General features: G+C 30.8%; 3 protein-coding genes across 5 annotated transcripts; 1 reads left to right on the forward strand and 2 right to left on the reverse strand.

The window, feature by feature from the left end:
- Positions 1 to 3,284: 3,284 nt before the first annotated feature.
- On the reverse strand, positions 3,285 to 5,987 carry LOC114423459 (upstream activation factor subunit UAF30). Of its 3 annotated transcripts, none has more exons than XM_028390222.1 (3): positions 5,617 to 5,987; positions 4,756 to 4,958; positions 3,285 to 3,790 (listed from the first exon to the last, which is right to left on the reverse strand). In XM_028390222.1, exons 2-3 carry the CDS (start codon positions 4,927 to 4,929, stop codon positions 3,662 to 3,664), a joined length of 303 nt encoding a protein of 100 aa, XP_028246023.1. In that variant the 5' UTR covers positions 4,930 to 4,958; positions 5,617 to 5,987; the 3' UTR covers positions 3,285 to 3,661. The 3 variants fall into 3 exon arrangements, with proteins under 3 accessions (XP_028246023.1, XP_028246024.1, XP_028246022.1); XM_028390223.1 differs by having other exon boundaries at positions 4,756 to 4,944; positions 5,659 to 5,986; XM_028390221.1 differs by having other exon boundaries at positions 4,756 to 4,944; positions 5,617 to 5,980.
- Positions 5,988 to 12,167: 6,180 nt separating this feature from the next.
- Positions 12,168 to 15,369, forward strand: LOC114423461 (grpE protein homolog 2, mitochondrial-like). Its single transcript, XM_028390224.1, has 6 exons — positions 12,168 to 12,473; positions 12,750 to 12,909; positions 12,996 to 13,189; positions 13,310 to 13,477; positions 14,406 to 14,534; positions 14,949 to 15,369. The coding sequence occupies exons 1-6, from the start codon at positions 12,330 to 12,332 to the stop codon at positions 15,021 to 15,023; spliced, it is 870 nt and encodes a 289-aa protein (XP_028246025.1). The 5' UTR covers positions 12,168 to 12,329; the 3' UTR covers positions 15,024 to 15,369.
- A 1,688-nt stretch (positions 15,370 to 17,057) lies between these two features.
- On the reverse strand, positions 17,058 to 19,830 carry LOC114423462. Its single transcript, XM_028390225.1, has 3 exons — positions 19,439 to 19,830; positions 18,160 to 18,312; positions 17,058 to 17,497 (listed from the first exon to the last, which is right to left on the reverse strand). Exons 1-3 carry the CDS (start codon positions 19,715 to 19,717, stop codon positions 17,399 to 17,401), a joined length of 531 nt encoding a protein of 176 aa, XP_028246026.1. The 5' UTR covers positions 19,718 to 19,830; the 3' UTR covers positions 17,058 to 17,398.
- Positions 19,831 to 20,819: the final 989 nt, after the last annotated feature.

The raw sequence follows: 20,819 nt of genomic DNA on the forward strand, positions 1-20,819 counted from the left end.
AAATGTTACCGTTTTGTTCTTTTGTTTTGTTTTTATGGGCTCTCACTGTCATAATCTTTTGGGCTTGCTGGCCCAGTTAAGCCAACCCATCACTTTAAGCCCAACCACATTCGTTGAGCTTCTAGACCCAAACAAAAGACTCATGCAAAAAATAAAAACTAAAGCACACACCATATTCAACTATAAAACAAAATTGCTTTCTTACCAAAGATGATCATGAAACACTATAAAACAAAATTGCTTTCTTACCAAAGATGATCATGAAACACTATAAAACAACACAAACGGTTGATGCAGTGATATAAGATTTGACTGCGTTCACATATATGAGAATGATCTATTTAGTGAGAGAACTTGTCTACAATTTTCATCATGTGCAACATTCTCTTAGATAAGCAGCTGCGAGCGAGATTAGTTTCTAACTTAATAGGTTGGGACACCCGTAATCTCTAGTCCATGACCAAAAAATATTCAACTATAAACAAAATTTCTCTTACCGAAGATGATCATAAAACACTATGAAATGAAATTAAAAAAAAATTATAATTATAATTGTGGAAAGAAACTCATTAATCCCACATAAGTTTTTTAGGATAAAGAGTACTTGTGCCTTAATTTTTTTATTTTAACTTTTTTTATATATAAAAGGGAAGGATAAACCCATTACATCAATAAACTACAAGGCCATGTGACCCTTATACAATCCCTCTAAAATAGAGGCTTAGAAAAAGAAAGGGGGATCAATAAACAAGTGTAAACTTATAGGTAAGTTGTGAGAATAAGAAGCTAAGCTATCTACAACAAGATTGGCTTCTTTATGTACGTGAGTGAGTTTAATAGAGCATTGTTTTCCCATTAATTCTCTGGTCATCTAAATTAGGGATCTTGTGTGATGATTTGCTCTAATTGGCTTCAACAAAAGATCCACAACCTCTTTGAATCAGTCTCAATCCAAACCTCGGAGTATCCTAATTCCCAAGCAATTTGTAGTCCATAAATAATTCCTAAAAGTCTAGTAGCAATAATGGAACTATGCCCAATATTCCAAGACAATCCTTTGACCCACCTGGCAGTGTTTTCACATATCACCCATCCACACCACGAGTTGTTTAAAGGTTTTTGCACTAACCCATCAACATTCACCTTCCACCACCCATCAGGTGGAATCATCCATTAGATAAGGCTAACCTTATTTCTTTGCGCTAAATGGCAAGTGATGGATGAATTTTGTTGCACTTTTGGAGTTGTCCATCTAATATGGTGTACAATACTGTGAGGATTCCAAACATAATTAGAAAAAACTTTCTTACTTTTGTAAAACCATAAGACCTAAAGGGCTACACCAAAAATAAGGTGCTTGTTGGATCCTTTTGAAGGTTCTGTTGCATCCAGAGATTGACATCTTGTTGGGTGAAAAACAATTGTGTCAGATGCAGGTTCAAAGGGAGAAGTTGCCATACTGGCTTGACTATTGTGCAATCCTTAAGGATGTGGATGTCTTGTTCTGAATTCCAATGACATATAGGACAACATGGGTCATCCGTGGTACCAAAATGGGAGTGTCTAACATTAGTTTTTAAACAATGTGGGGCTATCATCCAGAGGAAAGTTCTAACTCACTATGGTCCATTCCACCTCTAGATGTGTTTCCACAAAGTCTCATTAACAGAATTATTGGTAACATCAATAAGAGAGTACACTAAACTTACTAAGAATTCTCCAGTTGGACTGAGGAACCACATTGGCTTATCTGGTCCAAGGGAATGATTAAGGGTAAGCATAGCAAGAATTTCAAAAACTATATCTTGTGGTATATAACCCTAAACTGATTGAACATCTCAATACCCTTCATCAGTGCAATAGTCTGAAACAATTAAATCAAGGTAAGTATCTAGAATATCAAAGACTAGAAATTCATGAAGGATATTCCCAGAAAGTAACCATGTGTCTACCCAGAACCTCACAACTTGATTGAAGAAAATCCCAATTATCCATAATTGCTTTCTAGGTATGCAATTCGTTTAGTCTATGTTTAACATCTAGGAAGAAGTCAGTCCATGTATTATACTAATGTTTCTAGACTTTAACCCATAAAGCTTCAGTTCATTGACAAGTCCCAATCCCATCTTCATCATTAGAGCTTCATTCATGACATCAAAACATTTGAAGCCCATACGAGAGTATTTTTGTATTGAAGGATAAGGAAGTCATGTTGCAACTAAGGTGTTCACAAAGGCTCTCGTCACCAAGAAAAAAACTGATAAATGGTATAACTTTTATTATAAACGTGAACACACTTGATACAAGAGAAATAGAGGAAATATATAACATAGTGTACAACGGTTCTGCATAAAGAAAATAATTACAGATTAAAAGATTTTAAATATAGACTAAGTTTCCTTGTTATACTTAGCCAGAATCTAGTTTATTTGCTGGATTGTTTTGTGTCACTTAAAGCATATTAATCCTCCAACGGTTTTCCATTGTTGGTGGCACAATTATGGGTATGTTGTTTCCACCAACTCCTTGTTTCCTTTTTCTGCATAATTACAATAATTGTCATCTATGGACAACTTGTTCCTGTTAATACAATTGACAAAGTTGTTTTATACTCTTCAATGTGGAGAGAAACACGAACATCTAACTTTGGGAGTGACCAAGTTGCATAGAACTATGTTGGTTTCGGAGAAAAAATGTGCACAATAGCAATATTAAAAAAAAAAAAAAAAGTGGATCCAACTAGTTTTTGTTTTCCTACCTTAAGCCTACAAGAGAACGTAGCAAATATGATTGAAAACACAAGCATTTCCTAGTAAAGATGTCATAACTTAAATATGCTTTAGCAATTACAAAGTTCATCACCTGACTATGAACTGTGAACAAGCAATAACTGATAATCTGATATTACATGTTGGTGCTGCTGAAGATGGTTTATATTTGCAAAATAGAAACTGAAAATTATTATGAACACAAATTATGAAAAAAGACAAACCAAATTTTTTTAGCTATCAAGTCTGTTTTTTTTAATTCATTCACATGCTATTTTCCTCAAATGACACCCCACAACTTCATTATCTGGCTTCCATTTTGCAGCCACATCAGTGTTCACCTTAAACCAATCATGGCATGACTTGAACATTTATCTTAACAATGATTTTGGTAATCAACAGCATCACCGCTTCCATTGATAGAGGCTACATAACAATGAATAACACGGTCCAGATTGGAGATACCATGGCTTAGTTTATAAAGTAACTCAGAATAGATCTAGAATTTACAACAGATACATCTTAAAATTTTTCCAACCTTTCTGATAAAGTAACCTTTAGGCTCCCTTTTCAAAAAAAGCATTTCTAAGGACTCATAAAATGACTTGCTATGAATGATAACACATAGTATTGATGCATACAAAATCAAAACTAAAACTCATAACAAATTCTTAATTACAAAATTTAAAGTGGCAAAAGCATGCTGTGAAACGGGACCTTTTAAGTTGGTTTACATGCAAAATAAAACGCTAATTGGTGGTTCAATAGCTAGCTTCCTACACTTGTGTTGTTACAGTATAAGCAGAAAAAGTGAAAAAGGAAACAAATTCTGAGACTCATCTTGAGGAAGGCTAGGATCTCCAATATGACAGACATCTTGATTTCTATCACAATCATTTGGGCTCTTTTGGAAAATGCATCTTGATAAGTGCAGGAAGTTCTGCTAACTCAACCTGAGGTTTCCCCAACAAAATACTTTTTAACTTTTCATCACAGTTTACCACATTCTTGTTATTCTGATCCTGCTCAATTAAAGAAGCAACTCATCTTAATCAGCCCAAGGTAGCTGCATATCAATATATCAAAATAAATATACCCAACCCATAAAACATCATAGCCACCAACTCAACAACTGGCGATACATGCATTTTACAAATTTATAACCCATGAATTAAGTATTATAAAAGATCATATAACAGTTCAAAAACATCAGAAGGAGATCTCTATTTTGGAATAATATGTTGATAGTATGTATAGCATAAACAAAACACAGAACATATACTAGAGATTTCCTCTGTTGCCAAGTGCACAATATTTTGCTAAGTACTACTGTACCATTAAAGCTGTTTGGAGTGATGTTAAAGAATGAAATGGAGTAAAATGAAATGAAATAATACTAGGTTCCATTGTTTGCATTATATAAAATAGGATGAAATGGGATGGAACATGACAGAATGTATTCCATTCCAGTCAATCAAACACCCTTCTTTTCCTTCACTTTAAATTTGGGAGAACAGGATCACACCTATTTTTTTCCATTCCATCTTAAAAAAATATCCAAACAATAAAATGATAACTTTATTCCAACCCATTCCATTCACCATTACATATTAAAAAATGGCCTAGGTATATCAATATTGAATGACTCAACTACCTTATAAAGGTCCCATTCCAATCATTCACTATTTCTACTTCCTACCTTATTTCATCACTACCACTCCACAAAGGAGAGAAAGCAGCCTTTATTTCAAAGCAAAACTCTTTGAATTGTCTAACAAACCACTTAGCTCAAAAGGCATACCTCACACTCTCCCTCTTCAACAATCCCTTAAAGAAACAATTCATATCATTCTGTCATCCCAACTAACCTTGACATAAATTTTACAAAATTTCAAAACGAAGGCAAAATTCAACTTTCCAACAAGATAAAATTTAATTTAATTTTCACAAAATCAAAACTAAAAAACTTTAAGGAAAAGGAGGGAACCTGAAGATTATTTGTTTTGATGTAGGACCAAATGCACTTGAAACAGCCCAAGCGGGAAATCTGAGACTGACCCACGAATTCTCTGAGCGTGGATGGAAGGTTGACGAGGTCAATCAAGTTGGCAAGCTTCTTAGGGTTATCAGTGATGGCTTTCTTCATGCGCTGAGGAAGCATTTTTGCTTTAAATCCCTGAAATTCAAAGCCCAAGTGGAGTTGGGCACCGATCAAAAACGAAGCTTGGTAGAGAAATAGAGAGGGCTAGTATGGTTGGGGTTTGAAGGATGCTACGAAATGAATGAAGAGTAGAGTAAATACAATGCTTTGAAAACCGGACCAGTCATCGACTCTGTCATGGGCACTCAGTCAATGGTCGAACCAGTGACTCACTACTTGAATTGAATGACCTGATCTCTATTTAAAAAATTGAAAATTTTACACCTGCCTTTATTTGATCATATTCATGGAATTCAACTAAGCAATTGATCAACACCAAAACAATACTAAAAAGTTTTATGCGGCAATAATCAAACAAACCCAAAACTTTAAAATCAATTTTTTACAATTACATTCAATTCTTAATAATCATTCTCTTAAAATCAATCTCCAAAATCAAACCCAAATGGGAAATGCACGATCACCTTACTGCTCTATGAAACCAACCAAGCTAAAGTCTTGATAACTTGAAAACAATAAATGGTTTCTTCAATTAAAGCCAAGCAAGCAGTACCCAGACTTCACGCATACAAAAAAAAAAAAAGAAGGAAGAATACGCTAAGAACAAACATCGTATTGTAGTCAAAATGGGAGAAATAAAATAATAAAAAAAATACACAATATCTCAAAATCAGAAAACGTGCTTACTGATGCGTATAAAGCAAATCGTGCTTGAAAGGAAATCAGAACCTAGTGTGCGCGAACTCGCGATGACAGTGGCGCGACGACGGTGGTGGAACAGGCTTGGGACGGCGGCGGTGGACCTGAGTGGGTTTGCGCTTGGGTTGTGCCGTGCGTGTGAGTCGTCGAGTTTAGAGATGGAGCTTAGGGAGAGAGTCTCGTTTCGATTTTAGATTTTTTTTTATTTTTTCTTCCTCTTCTAGATACCAAACAACGTCGTTTCACAAATTTTGAAGAAGAAAAATAAACCAAGGTTTATAAAATAAGGTTTAATTACAATGGAGTGATGCTCTAGTTTATGTTATAAACACAACTAGACATTAATGGATATTGGATATTGTATTCCCAAACTCAGATCTGACTCTCCTCATCATATAAGTTTTGCCTAAACATAACTCGATTATGCAGAGGGAGTTGTGTATGTAGTTTTAATTTCATATAGAGTCAAACAACTATAAGAAACTCAATTAAATCAAGAACCTAATTGAAAATTTTGTAAAAATATAAAAATCTATAGATCAATTTAATTATTATTATTTTGTTTCTTTAATTTATTTTTCAGGTTTCTTTTAGGTCCTATAATTTTTTTAAATAGATAGAGAGTGTTGTTTATAATTTAATTAGGTCTCAATTTTTATTTTTATTAATTGGATCTCGAGTCTAATTGCTATTATAAGAAATTAATTACATATATCCATTAAGTGAAGGTGTAAATAATGGTGAATTGATATTTTTGGAGGGTGTTGTAAGTACAACTAAGTCAAATTTAAAATATTTTTAAAAAGTTTTAATTTCTACAAGTCAATTTACTCTAAGTATTCTTTCAAAAATCTCTGATAAATATTTATCTTTATAAAAGGTTGAAACTTTGCTAAAAAAATCTCACAAATAACTCAATTGTACTTATAATACACTATAATAAAAGATAAAAATTCATACACCCAATTAAAAAAAGTTTAGGGACATAAATAAAAATTTGCTAAAAATAAGGGAACCTTGCGATTAATTTAATCATTGTCATTTTATTCCTCTAATTTATTTTTTTAGGTTCAATTTAGTTATATTATTATTAAAAAGTTCAATTAAGTCTAATCATTTTTAAAAAAAAATCAATTAGATTTCTTTACTTTTAAAAGATTCAATTAGGTCCTTTATTTTTTAAAAAAAGAAATTTAATTTGCTTCATTTGCTCCAATTTTTTTAGAAAATAAAATCAAATTTGGTTTTAAATTAGACCAAATTGAATCAATTTTAAAAATAAAGGACCTAATTGAAACTTTTGAAAATAAAAAAGACTTAATTGAATATTTTTAAAAAAATTAAAAGATATAATTAAATATTTTAATATTAAAAGGATCAAATTTAACCTAAAAAATAAATTAAAAAATCAAAATAATAATTAAACCAAAAACTAAAAATGTGTGAATCAACCCAAGTTAGTAAAACCCTTTGGTTCATTGATTCAACCACAAAATCAACCAAGTCATCCTGCTTCATACCAATTCAATGGCATATCCGATTCAATTCTAGACAGAGACTTATTATACCACTGATTCTTAACGAAATTATGTGAGTCCATGTCAATTTTTTTTGTATTGTCAGGGTCAATTTTTAGAACTATGAGTAAGAGTCACCACAAAATGGTGTGAAGGAAGTAAAGTGTATAATCATTTAAGTCAATTTGCTTAAGGTGTTATTTTAAAATTTTAATGAGTAAAATCATAACATTTTTAAAATAAAGTAATTTTATAAAATAATCACTAATTCATTGTACTTAAGAATAAGAACTTCACTTTCTAGTATCTTTTTAAATGTGTTTTGCAAAAGTCTAACACAATTGCCATATTTTGTCATTTTTTTTTATTAAGGACATATGTTGTCAAATAAGTCAAATATTTTTTTACAATTAAAATAAAAATAAAAATATATTTTAAATATGAATCAAATTAATTGTGTATTAGAAATGAAAATGTTAAAATAATTTTTTGGATTTTTTTAATATTTGTACCTAGATGCAATTTTATATTTAGTGGTTCATAAAGAATGAACTAATGTTATTTAAATGAATAATACAAATATTTGAAGCTAATTAAAATGCCTTCACAATATAAAAGATTTACAATTGTCATTTGATTATAAATTATTATATATTGTAATTTTATTATTTTATGATAATTATATTAAAAATTATGTGAATAATATTTTTTAATTATTTAACAATATAAATATTTTTACACCAATCCTGCATGACAATTATTATCTTAATAGTTGTATTTTGTTTTATTAGTTGAAGTGAATATATTGTTCTAGTCTAGTAGGAGCTTTAATAGGTCAAGTCTTTAATAAGAGTTTTAGTAGGCCGGGTCTTTAATAAATAATAGGAGCTTACAATACGATCTACTTTAGATTTTTTAATCCAATGAAATAAAAGATAAGTATAAAGAGATTTACAATGATCCACACATTTGATTAAATCAACTGAGCTAGATTTCTGTTTGTAATCTACATAAGATTTCACTTGACTTGATTCATTTATTAATAAGGTCAAATTTAAACTTTTAAAAAATTATGTTTAAGTAAAAATGTTAAGCCTTAGCCCTTAAAAACGGTTTATTAAGTTTTAGAGTAAATTATTCTCTCACTCCCTAATTTTTTTTCAAATTATACATAATGTCACTCTAATTTATATTCATACACTAGTCCCTTTTATGTTTGAAAATACATATACATAATATCTATAATAATTTTATTGCATAAAATAATATAAAAATGGATAATTATTATTAATAAGTTTCAATTAAAATAGTTTTATTTAAAAAAAAATAAAGCTAGAACAAGCCAATTGGTCTATGTAGGCAGTTAGAAAAAAGTTATTTATGCATAAAAAATATTATGATTCAAATTTTATATCTTATAATTTAACTATTATAAAAATTATTTATCTATAAAAATGATTATTTATATGTATTATTATTTTTATAATATTTTTATGAGTTACTTTTTATATGTTATGTTTTTCAATCTAAGTAAATTAAAAAACATCATTATTAATAATAAAAACTATACTATTATTGTGTATATTATTATTATTTTATATTTATTATACTTAATGAATATTTGATATTCTTTATGGTATGAATTTATAAGAATAAAAAATTATAATATCTTATAATTGATCATCATGAAAAGAACTTTGTTGTTGTTGCTATTTTTTATTATTATTATTATTATTATTAAGGTATGAATTTATAAGAATAAATAATTATAATGTTAAAATTGACTCTTATTTATACCTTCAATAAACAACCATTTTTCCCTTTTCTCGTTAAAAGGCACAGGGCCACCATTTTAGTACACATTTTGCAAACTTTCGTCCAAACAAGTATGTAGGTGAAGTCATTGCATATATACTTTTTTTAAATGGTGAATCATATGTATGCACCACAGATACATCAAGATCATACATGCATGCACATTACTGCTTGTATTATTTTCTCTCCTGGTAAATTGCTTACAAACTTAATCATAGGAATTTTCTGAACGTCTTTAAGAGGTTATGAATATCATAAGCATGCATGTCATCCACTGTTTGTACCATCTTTTTGTTCAATTTCTCAAACTTATCAATGTTATAACCACTCAAGGTCTCTTTGAAATGTTCAACATTTGAGAAGTCACTAGGTGGTAGATGGAACTCCTTTTGTATCTGTTAGCAACTTTATTACAGATAATCATTTCAATTTTCAGGAATTATCATAGCTAATATAGAGTAAAAAGTCATACCTTAAACGAATTCGGTATCCAAATTATCAATGAGCTTTTGTTGAACTTTAGCTTTGCCTATCATAGCAGGCATTACTTCTTAAGATGACATATAAGCATGTATCTTAGAACCCTCGTTTTACAAACTCATTGATCTACAATATACACAAATATTATTTTAGTTATGAAAATAAAACAACTTCAATAAATAAAACATAATTAGTGATTAAATTGATATTAGAATCTAAGAGATCAAATATAATATAAGTTTTTATAGTAGTTTTTTATGATTTTGGTTCCTAAACTTTTTGACAACTAGTCAACTAAAAATCATTGGTCGATAAATTAGATTGTTCATGCAATTGAGTCGTTAAAAATCGATTATCGCACATCCTATTCATTACATTCAGTTTATTGTTTAGAGGTTGAAAATGTGTTACATTGATGATGAACTCATGACCTAAGACATGATTTCAATAGTTGCATCTAATTTTATCAATTTTTATATTTTAAATTATAAAAAATGTTGTTTATAAAATATAATACTATGAAATTAAATTTTTAAATAGGTGTATTTCAAATTAACAATAATTGCATCTATTTATAAAATATTCTCTCCCACTCTTTTTGCCATCTTTGTGAACTTAATCAAGTTAAATATATTTGTCTAAAAAAATTTAATTTTATAGATAAATATATTTCAAATATGCATTGAAAATATAAATAATAAGGTATTGGTACCTTACTAAGTTATTTAGTTTGTAGTTTGTAAAATTTGAAATTAACAATTTATATATATCAAACTAATGGATGTGCATACGGGTTGATAAATTGAGCCAAATTGGCCCGGATAGATTAGTTAAGCCCATAGACCTTATGAATATCATTTTTTTTTAAATTCCTATAATTATATTAAGTTTTTGAGTCCAACTCATTAAATTCATAAACCTAGCGATCTTTATTTGTATATTCACATATTATTTATATAATTTGCTTCAGTATAATTTATAAGTATTATTAATTTGTTAGGTTCAGATTTTGATCTTTAATTTAAATTTTTATTTTGTTTAAAATATTGATATATTTTAATGTGATAGATTTTACCTTAAAAAATAAAGTTATTTTTTTGTTATAATTTTATATATTTTTCACTTTTTTAAAAAGTAATGTTTTATATTATTTTTTAAATGACTATTTGGACGTATAGATCAACCTATTTATTGATGGACTTTTACGGGTCAAATACAAACCTTTAATAAAAAGATAATTTATTTTACAGATCAAATTTATCTGACACTCCTAAAATGCGGGCTTCAGGGATACTCATTCCTATATGTGGATTACATTAATGATTTAGTATAAAAAATTAGTATATTCACAAGTGATTTTGAAAAAGAGAAAATTAATGCGGCTGTACAATCCAGGGGTATCATGCTAGTTATAATAAAAGAAAGCCTCCACAACCTTCTTAGTACATTTTCTTCTTCTTTTGCTTCTGTTTCATTCTTCGAGAGTCTTCTATTCTGTAGACCCAGTCTATTGTGTGAAAGGTGATCATATCCTTCAAATACTGATTGTTCCATTAATTAATTTTTTAACAGATGGATAAGATTAATCCATGGAACTGGTGCTTGAAGGTATGCAAAAATTAATTTTCAAAAATTTCTAAAAGGTAACATAATTGCAACGTGACAATGTTTATATTTGGAGAAACACGTGATATGTTTTTCCAATGATCCAATTATCTTCTCCAAGGCACCCAGTTCTAAAAGATGTTGTTTGGGTTCGATCCAATCCAAGGTCTTTTAGATTATTTTTTTGACTTGATATACCTATTGTGTGCTACGACAAGTCAATAGTCGTTATCTTCTTGAGTAAAAATGGGTAACGATTTTGATTGTGGAAAAGATGTTGCTAATGGTGGATGTTGACTGAACAAGTGGGAATGACTAATGAGTCATGTTATCATTTTGGCTACACACATATCACTTATTTGATCTTAGAACTACCAAGTATAGTTGCAGGGGTTGTGAGGGTCATTTTTTTTTTGGTTATTGATTTTTTATTATACCTTTGATTCAATGTTGTTGTGTTTGATTGTGGAACCAAATTTTTGACAGAGGTTTGTTTATGGAAAATTGAAGCATGAAAAGAAAAACCATGTGTTTAGGACCAACGACCTTGGAAAAAATAACTAGGTCACTGTAAAAAAAAAATATATCATGTGTTTCTCCCATTAAAAAATTGTCGTGTGACAATTATGTCACCTTTTATAAATTTTCAAAAATTAATTTTTGCTAACCTTCAATCTGATGGTCAGCATTTCTTTTTCACTGCGGAGGATATAATTGCTTTGCCCATAGTAGACCGCATCCTATTTTTTAAACCCAAAATTAAAATCCTTCTTGTTTATTTCCCATATTATTAATCTAATCTTCACCCAAATCATAAAAGAAATTACACAAATATATATATATATATATATATATATATATATATATATAATTCAGACTTAATTATTTTTTAATTACTTAAATTTAAGAGACTATAAAAATTATTTTTTAGTTGAAGAGAGATTTTTTTAATTCAGAAAATTAGAAAATGTAAATTTTTATTTGAGAGAATAAAAATACAAACTTCTTAATTTAAGTGACTAAAAACATGATTAAAAATAAAAATTAAACATCGCTATTTCCAACCGGACCACCAGGCCACAAACCAGAAAGAAGGGCAATATCGTCAACAAAGAAACATTCCCCATAAACCCTAACCCCCAAACTCACGAACCTAAGAAAAACAACATTTGTTTTCTTTCTGTCCAAGCAAATTTTCCCTCATTTATTCTCCTCTCCTCACAAATCACTTCCCTTATTCAATACCAAATCAAATTATTCCTTCTCAATCGATTCTCTTCGGCCATGTTTGCTTACAGGGTTTTGTCCCGTTCCTCTGCCACCCTTTCTCGAAGCTTCACCCTTTTCTCTGTTTCACGAAATTCCCAACCTTTCTCCACCAACCTCTCCAATAACTTCAATTCCCTCCTTCACCCATCTCCCAACAAGGTAACCCCACTTCGAAAACGTTATCAAAATTTGATTTTTCGCTATTTTTAGTAGTGGGGGTTTATCTGGGGTTTTAGGGTTTATTGAAAACTTTCCAGTTATGGCATTTTTTATGCCGTGTGTGAGTTTAGTTTATTCTGTTATGATTTTCTGGCTATGAATTATTATGTCAAATTTATTATTGTTCCATTTTGTGCCTTGTAATTCTGTGTTGAGTAAATTTAGTTTTAGTTAGAAATTCTAGTTAAGTTTCATGTGCGTTTTCTTATGTTCCAGCTGATTCCAGTTCAAACCAATTTTCTGAATTCAATGAATCCATCATTGACTTCGAGATTTGGATTTTCTTCAACGGCCTCACATGAACATGCAAGTGAAGGAGCAAAGGTATCTGATCAGTCTGAACAAGCCGAAGCTGCGGATCAAACCAAAGAATCAGGTTCTATTTTGGAATCTCAGTCTCAACCTTGACTGGTTATAAATAAAGATCAAAAGTTTTTTAATAAAATGCGTTTTCTGATTCAGATGTAGAGATTGAATGTGATCTGTCCAGGGATGATTTGATAAAGCTTGTTGCTGAGAAGGAACAACTTTTGAAGTTGAAGCACAAGGAGATTGAGAAAATGCAGGATAAAGTTCTGCGAACTTATGCAGAGATGGAGAATGTCATGGATAGGACACGACGCGAAGCGGAGAATTCGAAAAAATTTGCTATACAGGTTTGAGTTTTGGCCGTTGTCTAATTCTTATTTTGTGATTCAGGTCTCTTGGCTCTTGCTCCCTTGTCATGTGCTTTTCAGTTTTGTGCTGAGTGGTTTCAAATTTCAAATTTGATGTAGAATTTTGCAAAGAGTTTACTAGACGTCGCTGATAATTTGGGAAGAGCTTCCTCAGTTGTAAAGGAAAGCTTTTCGAAAATTGAATCTCCTGAGGAGTCTTCTGAAGCAGCAGAACTCCTGAAAACACTTCTAAAAGGTGTTGAAATGACAGAGAAACAACTTGCAGAGGTAGGCTGTTCTACTATGTGCATGGCTGTTTAGTTGTTATACAGCAATAGTCAAAGCTAATATAGTGTCTTTTCCCAGTGTCATTTATGTGGTTGTGTTTGTGTTTGTGTATGCCTACTCTACCTCTTGTAATATTCCACTTTTATGAGTTTCTGGGTAAATGATAGGTAACAGGTGTTTTTGAGAAAGAGGGGGTTGATTTGCCGGGATTAGGAGATGGATTTTGGCTGCGGGTGGTGGCTGTCAGGCCTTCAGGGTGTTGTCAGACTATCTAGGATTAAGATTGGTTTTAGGGAATCTTACAGGAAAAGTGAACTCTGGTAATTTGGTTTTGGCGGGTTGAATTGTTCATCATAATATCTGCAAGGAAAGTAGCCTTGGTTGTAGAGAAAATTGAAGAAAACAGAGTAGAAGATAATATAAGAAAACTAGGAATCACACGTAGGGTTTGATTGTGCATGTATTTTCTAGAAGATACAAATTTGCCATGAATTGTAAATTGTAATAACTTATAGGTGGATTATTCTGTTTTAGAAAAAGCATTTCCCATTACTTATCCTACAAGCATTACAGTTAAAATCCTATTGTTATAGTCCCATGTATTTAAAATCATAATAGAAACTTGGAGGCAAATTAAAGAACACATTAAAATCCAAGATAAGCCTAAGTCCAACAAACCAATACAAGAAAAGGAATGCGCAGTAAACTAATAACACAAATAACAAGTATCTAGTAAGATTGATGAAATTTTAACATCAACCCCATGACAATAGGTCCATGTTTAGGAGAATAGAGTGGGATTCATAATGAAGTGAAGTGAGACTTAGAGAAACATTTATAAGTTTGCAACATTGCTCGATTTAATGTGCTTTTGGAGAAAGTTCCAGTGTTTAACCTTGTTGGTTTGGTTGACAACTGCTGCTTACAGGTACTCAAAAAGTTTGGTGTGAAAAAATTTGATCCTACAAATGAGCCTTTTGATCCACACATGCACAATGCCATCTTCCAAATCCCTGATGCTTCCAAGGCTCCTGGCACTGTTGGAGTTGTTCTGAAGGTATTCTGCATACTTGTTTGTTGTACTACTATCATTTTCCCTCCTCAATGTCAACATTTGCATTGTCCTTCAAAATTTTATGTTGTATTTGGAAAATATTTTCAAACACAATTTGCAATCTTAGGATTCTAGGTTGACGTGTTTCACTGTTTATGACTTTCTTTGATGATTAATAGATTATCAATGGGCTTTTACTTTCTACATTCTTTTTCTAAGAGGTTTTGTTATCTTTATGTTGAAATATATGTGGTCTTGTTCTTGATTTTGCTTGATGGTTCATTCATAAACACCCAACAATGACACCATTTGCCATTTCATTCCATTCCCTTCCTTTCCATCCCTTACCATCAATAACAAGGTTTAGAGATTGATTGAGAGCATGGATTAATGACAATACTATGGTCATATTTGCAGGCAGGATATATGCTCTATGATCGTGTTCTTCGTCCGGCAGAAGTTGGTGTAACTCAAGAAGTGGAGGATAACTAAGCAGCTGAATGATCATGATGGCATGAAGAAATGCCTGAGCAGTGGTGGGTTCTTAGTGGATGCCATTCGATGTCTTTTTGCAATATGCTTCTCCTCAACACTAGTTTTGCTGGATGGACTGTATTTTGTCCTGCACGGAAAGGACTATTCTTTTCTCCTATTATTCGGAGTTTTGTTTTTTATTTTTTTCTTGATAAAAAAAATTCCAGTGTAGTATGAGCTTTATTCCTTGAGATTTTGATCATTATAGTAACATCTTTTGTAGTGGAACCTCTACATACCCGCACTGAATTCAGGAGATCTAGACCCTTACTTTCTGCCAATCATATTTTTTTAGGCTAAATTATAATTATGGTTTTTTTAGTTTTTCAAATTCATGATTTTAGTTTCCTTGATTTTTATTTGAAACATTTGGTTTCCTTGATAGATTATTAACTAATAATTGTGGTTATTGGAAATATAAAATTAATTATAATTTTTTTTTTATAAATCATTTAAAACTTTGAAGACTATTACCTAATTTGGTGCAATTACTGGTGGAATTACTTGTGATAGTGTAAGTAAAAGAGGTGTTTGTGGAGAAGAAGAGAATAATGTTATGAAAACTTAGGATTAATAATTTTTATTTAATTTTTTAATAACTAATAGTTTTGATTAATTTATAATTAATTTAATAACTCAATTAATTAGAATGGTTTGTTAATAATCTATTAGGAAGATTAAAATTATCAATTTATAAGATTAGAAAAATCAAATGTTACAATTAAAATTCATATGGACCAAAATCATGAAGAAATTAGGGATCAAAATTATACTTTAACTTTATTTTATTATTGATTTGTGCTTTTGCATTATTTTGGATTCCTTGAGTTTGCTTGAATGGAATTAATTTATTGGAAAGTTAGGAAAAAGAATTTTATTTCTTCTGATGTTCTAAAGCAAAAAGTTGTTACCCGTCATTAATATGTTTAATTATAGTTGAGAGAATTTATTTTTGCATCAAAGATGTAAATATTATTGTTGGTATTAGTATATTCAAGAATTCCTTTTTAGTTTAAATAGTCTCAATTTGTGGAACAAACTACAAATGCTTGAGACTCGAACTAACATAAACTACAAAGGAGTATCTTGAGACTCGAACTAACATTGAGGTACTGATAGCAATTCTCAAACATGACAAGAAATTGAATTTTTTTTTCCTTTCTAGATTGCATCATTTAAAACAATTTTGTTGAACTTATACATGATTATTATGAACGTGACAAAACTTTGTTAAGTTAAAATAACTCCCCATCCGTTAAACTATATGCGCTCAGTGGAGGTAGAGAGAAAATGGGTTAAAGTTACTAGAGAATGAAATCTGATAAATGTAATAGAGACAAACAGAAAATGGGTTAAAGTGAAAAATAGTTATATTTCTTTCAAAGTGAGAAATGATCGTAAAACATAAGCCTGTGTCGCGTTCTAAGTCCAATCCCCTTTGCAGTAACATAAAAATGCTTTAAACACGGTGAATAGTGTATTTGGTTAAAATAAGGTAAAATTGAAATTGAAAAATCTTGATACTAAGCTCTTTAAAGTTATAGGGACTAAGATCAGGTTTGACTAGTAGTATAGGGCCAAATACATATTTTACCCTAATAATATTAGGACAGATCTTAGGACAGTGATTTAGTTCATTGTTATCCATTGACAGGGAATATCTGGTTTTGGATTTATTTAAGGAAAAAAGATTCACTACAGGTATTGCAATATAAGCGGTTTCTCATATCCCCACTCTTTCACCAAAGGGTTTTTCTTCATTCATCCTTTAGGTACTTTTGATGAATCAGAATTATAATTTAACTTCAGTAATCTACATTAATGTTTAATGCAAACTTCTATAATATGAATTACAGAAGTAAAACTCCAATTCTAATTGAAAAACAACATTAAAAACACTTAAGAAATTGCACCTTCGTTTTCTCTTCCATACTTTTCAATTTCCAAAACCTACAATGCACCACAATTAAGGCATGACAGCGCTCGGGGTGATGAAACATAAAAGCAGTCAAATTTTGGTAGCATATTGAGGTTTTATATTTAGAAATATATAGTAGCATCACATCATGCATATGATCCATTACAAGATACAACTGATTATCCTATGCTGATCAAAACTAGTTACTTATCATTCCTATAATACTCACTGGCAGCACTAGTTAAGTGCTAACTATACACAAGATTATGGCTAACTACATTATAAGTCAATATAGGATGGTAGGATGTACGGTGATAAAAGGTCATATATACTAGCTTAGTATTTCTTGAACGAACACTTAGATGACTAACAGATTGATTTCCTACTTACAGATACTAAGTTCATGGACCACCCACTAGATACTATTTTCCAATTGAGAATCACTGTCGTGGCTTTTTTCACCGGTGTTGCTTTGGAAGTCTGAACCAAGATCCAAATTACCAATGTTTGAATCCTGCAACATAATTGATATTAGATCAATGTTAATAATTATCAGAACGTTATATCCAACGAGAATAACAGTAACAAAAGCGTTATTCTTTTAAGTGGGGATGCTAAATAGATCCCCAACGAATCATGTATAGTATCAAGATCAAGTCATTATCGTTAAGGATCTAACATTAACAACAACAAAAGCATTATCCTACTAGATGACGTTGGCTATATGGATCACACGGAACCATACAACTCGGTTAAATACCAAATCTTCAAAGATAAGGTTGTGCTGTCAATGGCCATGCTCTCAATTGCCTAACACAACCCTCCTCTTTTATAAGATATTGGAACCATCTATTTAATACAACTAGGCAAAGTTTATAGTTTTACACCTGAACTGGCAAAATGATTTTGGAAACCCCTAGGGAAAATTGATAGCAGTCTTTACATGGCATTATGGTTTATTGCATGTACACATGATCATTCTGGAATGTTGACCTAAGGTTTGGGTGTGTGCGTCAATAATTGTAAGCAAAGGATATCTAAGGGCAGTCTGGTACAAGTGAGGAAAAGATAAATTTGAAGCACATCAAATCCTACGTCAACTTTGAAAGTGAAAATTGAAACCAGAAAAATGTTCAAAACCATTCAAAACAGGAACGGAGAATTCTGTTACTTTACCTTGGTTTCCTCCAACATTTCATTCATGTTTAGTTTCCCCTGCATCTCGTGAGTCACATTTGTCTGTCTAAATGCCAATTGGTCAGCCTCAATTGTGGGTTCATGTTCAGCCTTCACAACATTCATCTTTTTCTGTTCTTCTAGCACAGCAATCTGCATCATGAAATTGACCAACCCTCACTCATAATGAAAAGGACTCATTTGACTGAAAATGTGATGCACCAAAAAGTAATGCACAAACTTTGTCAATTTTTCTTGATTCAAACTTACTAGACTTGTGTGAGGTAGTTCCTTCCCCAACTTCAACTAAAGAAACCTATAGTCATAACAACCATCCACCCACACACCAACCCAAACACAAAATTATGACATAACCTGTTTCAACCAACAAGAAAAGATAACAACTTCAATACTCAATGGAACCACAATCTCCACCCACGTAAGGACTAAACAAACTTGTAAACATAATTATATCAATTCTCAACCTTTATAAACATCTATCCACTTTCCTTCCATATCATTTCCTTTCTATTTTTTCTTCCTCTTACTTATCCGTTATTTTCCCATCATATCACTTATCACGTCTATGATTTATCGCTTTTTCTCTTTACCTTTTCTTTCTTCCACCCCAATACACCCCATTCTTGGGTGGACATTTACACTTATGAATAAAATACTAGGGAGGAACCCCACTAGCCTACTGTCTGGTATTGAGGTAGGAAAACGAGGAACGAGAGAAAATTTTAAAAATTTAAATTCAAGAGAAAATAGAAGAAAAGAGAGTTTTGAATTTTCACTTTTATGCAACTTTAATCTTTAACCAAACCAAATGACACTGTGTGATCCATACAGTCAACCTTACCAAGTGCGATAAGGCTTTATTATTTTTGTTATTTTGTACTTCTATAAGTTAACTCTTTCTTCTTCTTCTTCTTTTTTTTCATCATTTTCTCTTCAACTAAATAAAAAGAAATCATCATTAATCTGTATTTTCTTATCTATCTTCTCCCTTTTCTTCCATCTTTTCCACATACATACCATTCCCAAACTCGAAACTCAGACAAACCATGTTTCTAACAATCCCGATTCCCAATTCATGCCACATGCAAACAAACAATCCAACCCAACACACCAACCTAAACATCACCGCAACCTATCAACACAGCGCAGAAACAAAAATCGAAACTTTTAACCACAAAACAAAACCTCAAATAAATATTCTCCAAAAAAACAAAAGGGTAAACAAAAAATATGCAAAGCCATAGAAAGAGACACATACAGGGGTGTAACGGAACTTTCTTCGGGGAGGATCGTCGGAGACGGCTCCGGCGGAGTCATCGGCGGTAGTTGGAGTCCAACGGCGGAGGAGGAGGCGAGAGGAATCGTTGGTGGTGGTGGTGGTGAAGTTGTTGGTGTGAGAGTGTGAGTTGTTGTTGGGTAAGGAAGAGGGGGTGACGTGGACCCACTTCTTCTTCCACTTTCTGACGGGGCCGCTGAACACCGTGGGGGCGCCGTAACGGGAGGTGGCGCGGCTGAGTCTCGAACCCACCGCCTCCATTTTTCCAGCGGTGGCAGAGGAAGAGGGTTTTGAATGCTGAGTTTGACACCGAAGCAGAAGAAGTGGCAGAGTGACGAGTGACGAGTGACAAGTGATGTGAAGTGAGTGACTTTTTTTTTTAAGAAAGAGATGATGAAATAGGGATCGGTGTTTCCAAGACTATGATGTCATCATAAATTTGTTTTCGTCAAGGATTAGAAATCGGATAAATGAATATTTTAGTCATTACAAATTAATCAATAAAAAAATAATATAATTCGTTAGGAAAATGGGGATGTGATGATAAATTAATTTTTTAAATATAAATTTAATTTTTCAATATGAAAAAATGTAATAAGTAATTTTATCAAAATTTGTGAGAGTATTTTATTATTAATTATAATATTTAAAGATTAATTTAATAATAAGTAATATTTTTAAAGATTAATTTAATATTAAATTATAAAGTTTATGGATTAATATCGATAAAATGTTTGTAAAATTATTTTTTTTGTATTTTTTTACATATTTAGTGACAAAATTTGAAATTTTCATATTTTAAAAATCAATTTGTGGTTGTTTTACACTTTTATGAATCAATTTGGTTGTTTACTAAAAAAAATAATTTAGTTTTTAAATATTTAGAAAAAATATAGAAAGTATGTTTTGAATATGATTTAATGATAAATCGGTTTTTGAAATTTATAATTTAATATGAATTTGATATAATAAGAATATAATTTAATGTTAGATTAATTTTTTAAAAATTATAATTTAATGTTAAAATAGTCTTACACATTAAAAAAAACAAATTTATCTTACAAATTTAAGGACTGTTGAAATTTTTGTTCTTTGAAAAATAACTATCATTAATTTACACACTTAAAAGATTAAAATTATCATACACTGTTAGAAAATTTTCAAGATGAATTAATAAATAAATTTATTAATTAAATAAAAATAGAATTTATTTATTGCAGAATCTGAAATAAGTCAACCAATAAAAATCTTGATAGCTATGAGTTTTAAAATAATTATTAAAGTAGTCAAAAAATTATTATACACGAGTATAAAATAATTTATAATATATATATATATATATATATATATATATAATTATAAT

This window comes from Glycine soja, chromosome 8, assembly GCF_004193775.1.
Source record: "Glycine soja cultivar W05 chromosome 8, ASM419377v2, whole genome shotgun sequence".
NCBI lineage: Eukaryota > Viridiplantae > Streptophyta > Magnoliopsida > Fabales > Fabaceae > Glycine > Glycine soja.

What these genes read in the sequence shown, in the direction of transcription:
- LOC114423459 (XM_028390222.1), bottom strand. Translation starts at nt 4,929, where the DNA reads ATGCTTCCTCAGCGCATGAAGAAAGCCATCACTGATAACCCTAAGAAG. An exon ending in TCAAAACAAATAATCTTCAG is followed by an intron (nt 3,791 to 4,755) that starts GTTCCCTCCTTT and finishes TTAATTGAGCAG; the next exon opens with GATCAGAATAACAAGAATGT.
- LOC114423461 (XM_028390224.1), top strand. Translation starts at nt 12,330, where the DNA reads ATGTTTGCTTACAGGGTTTTGTCCCGTTCCTCTGCCACCCTTTCTCGA. An exon ending in TTCACCCATCTCCCAACAAG is followed by an intron (nt 12,474 to 12,749) that starts GTAACCCCACTT and finishes CTTATGTTCCAG; the next exon opens with CTGATTCCAGTTCAAACCAA. An exon ending in CAGAGAAACAACTTGCAGAG is followed by an intron (nt 13,478 to 14,405) that starts GTAGGCTGTTCT and finishes TGCTGCTTACAG; the next exon opens with GTACTCAAAAAGTTTGGTGT.
- LOC114423462 (XM_028390225.1), bottom strand. Translation starts at nt 19,717, where the DNA reads ATGGAGGCGGTGGGTTCGAGACTCAGCCGCGCCACCTCCCGTTACGGC. An exon ending in GAAAGTTCCGTTACACCCCT is followed by an intron (nt 18,313 to 19,438) that starts GTATGTGTCTCT and finishes TTCATGATGCAG; the next exon opens with ATTGCTGTGCTAGAAGAACA. An exon ending in AAATGTTGGAGGAAACCAAG is followed by an intron (nt 17,498 to 18,159) that starts GTAAAGTAACAG and finishes ATTATGTTGCAG; the next exon opens with GATTCAAACATTGGTAATTT.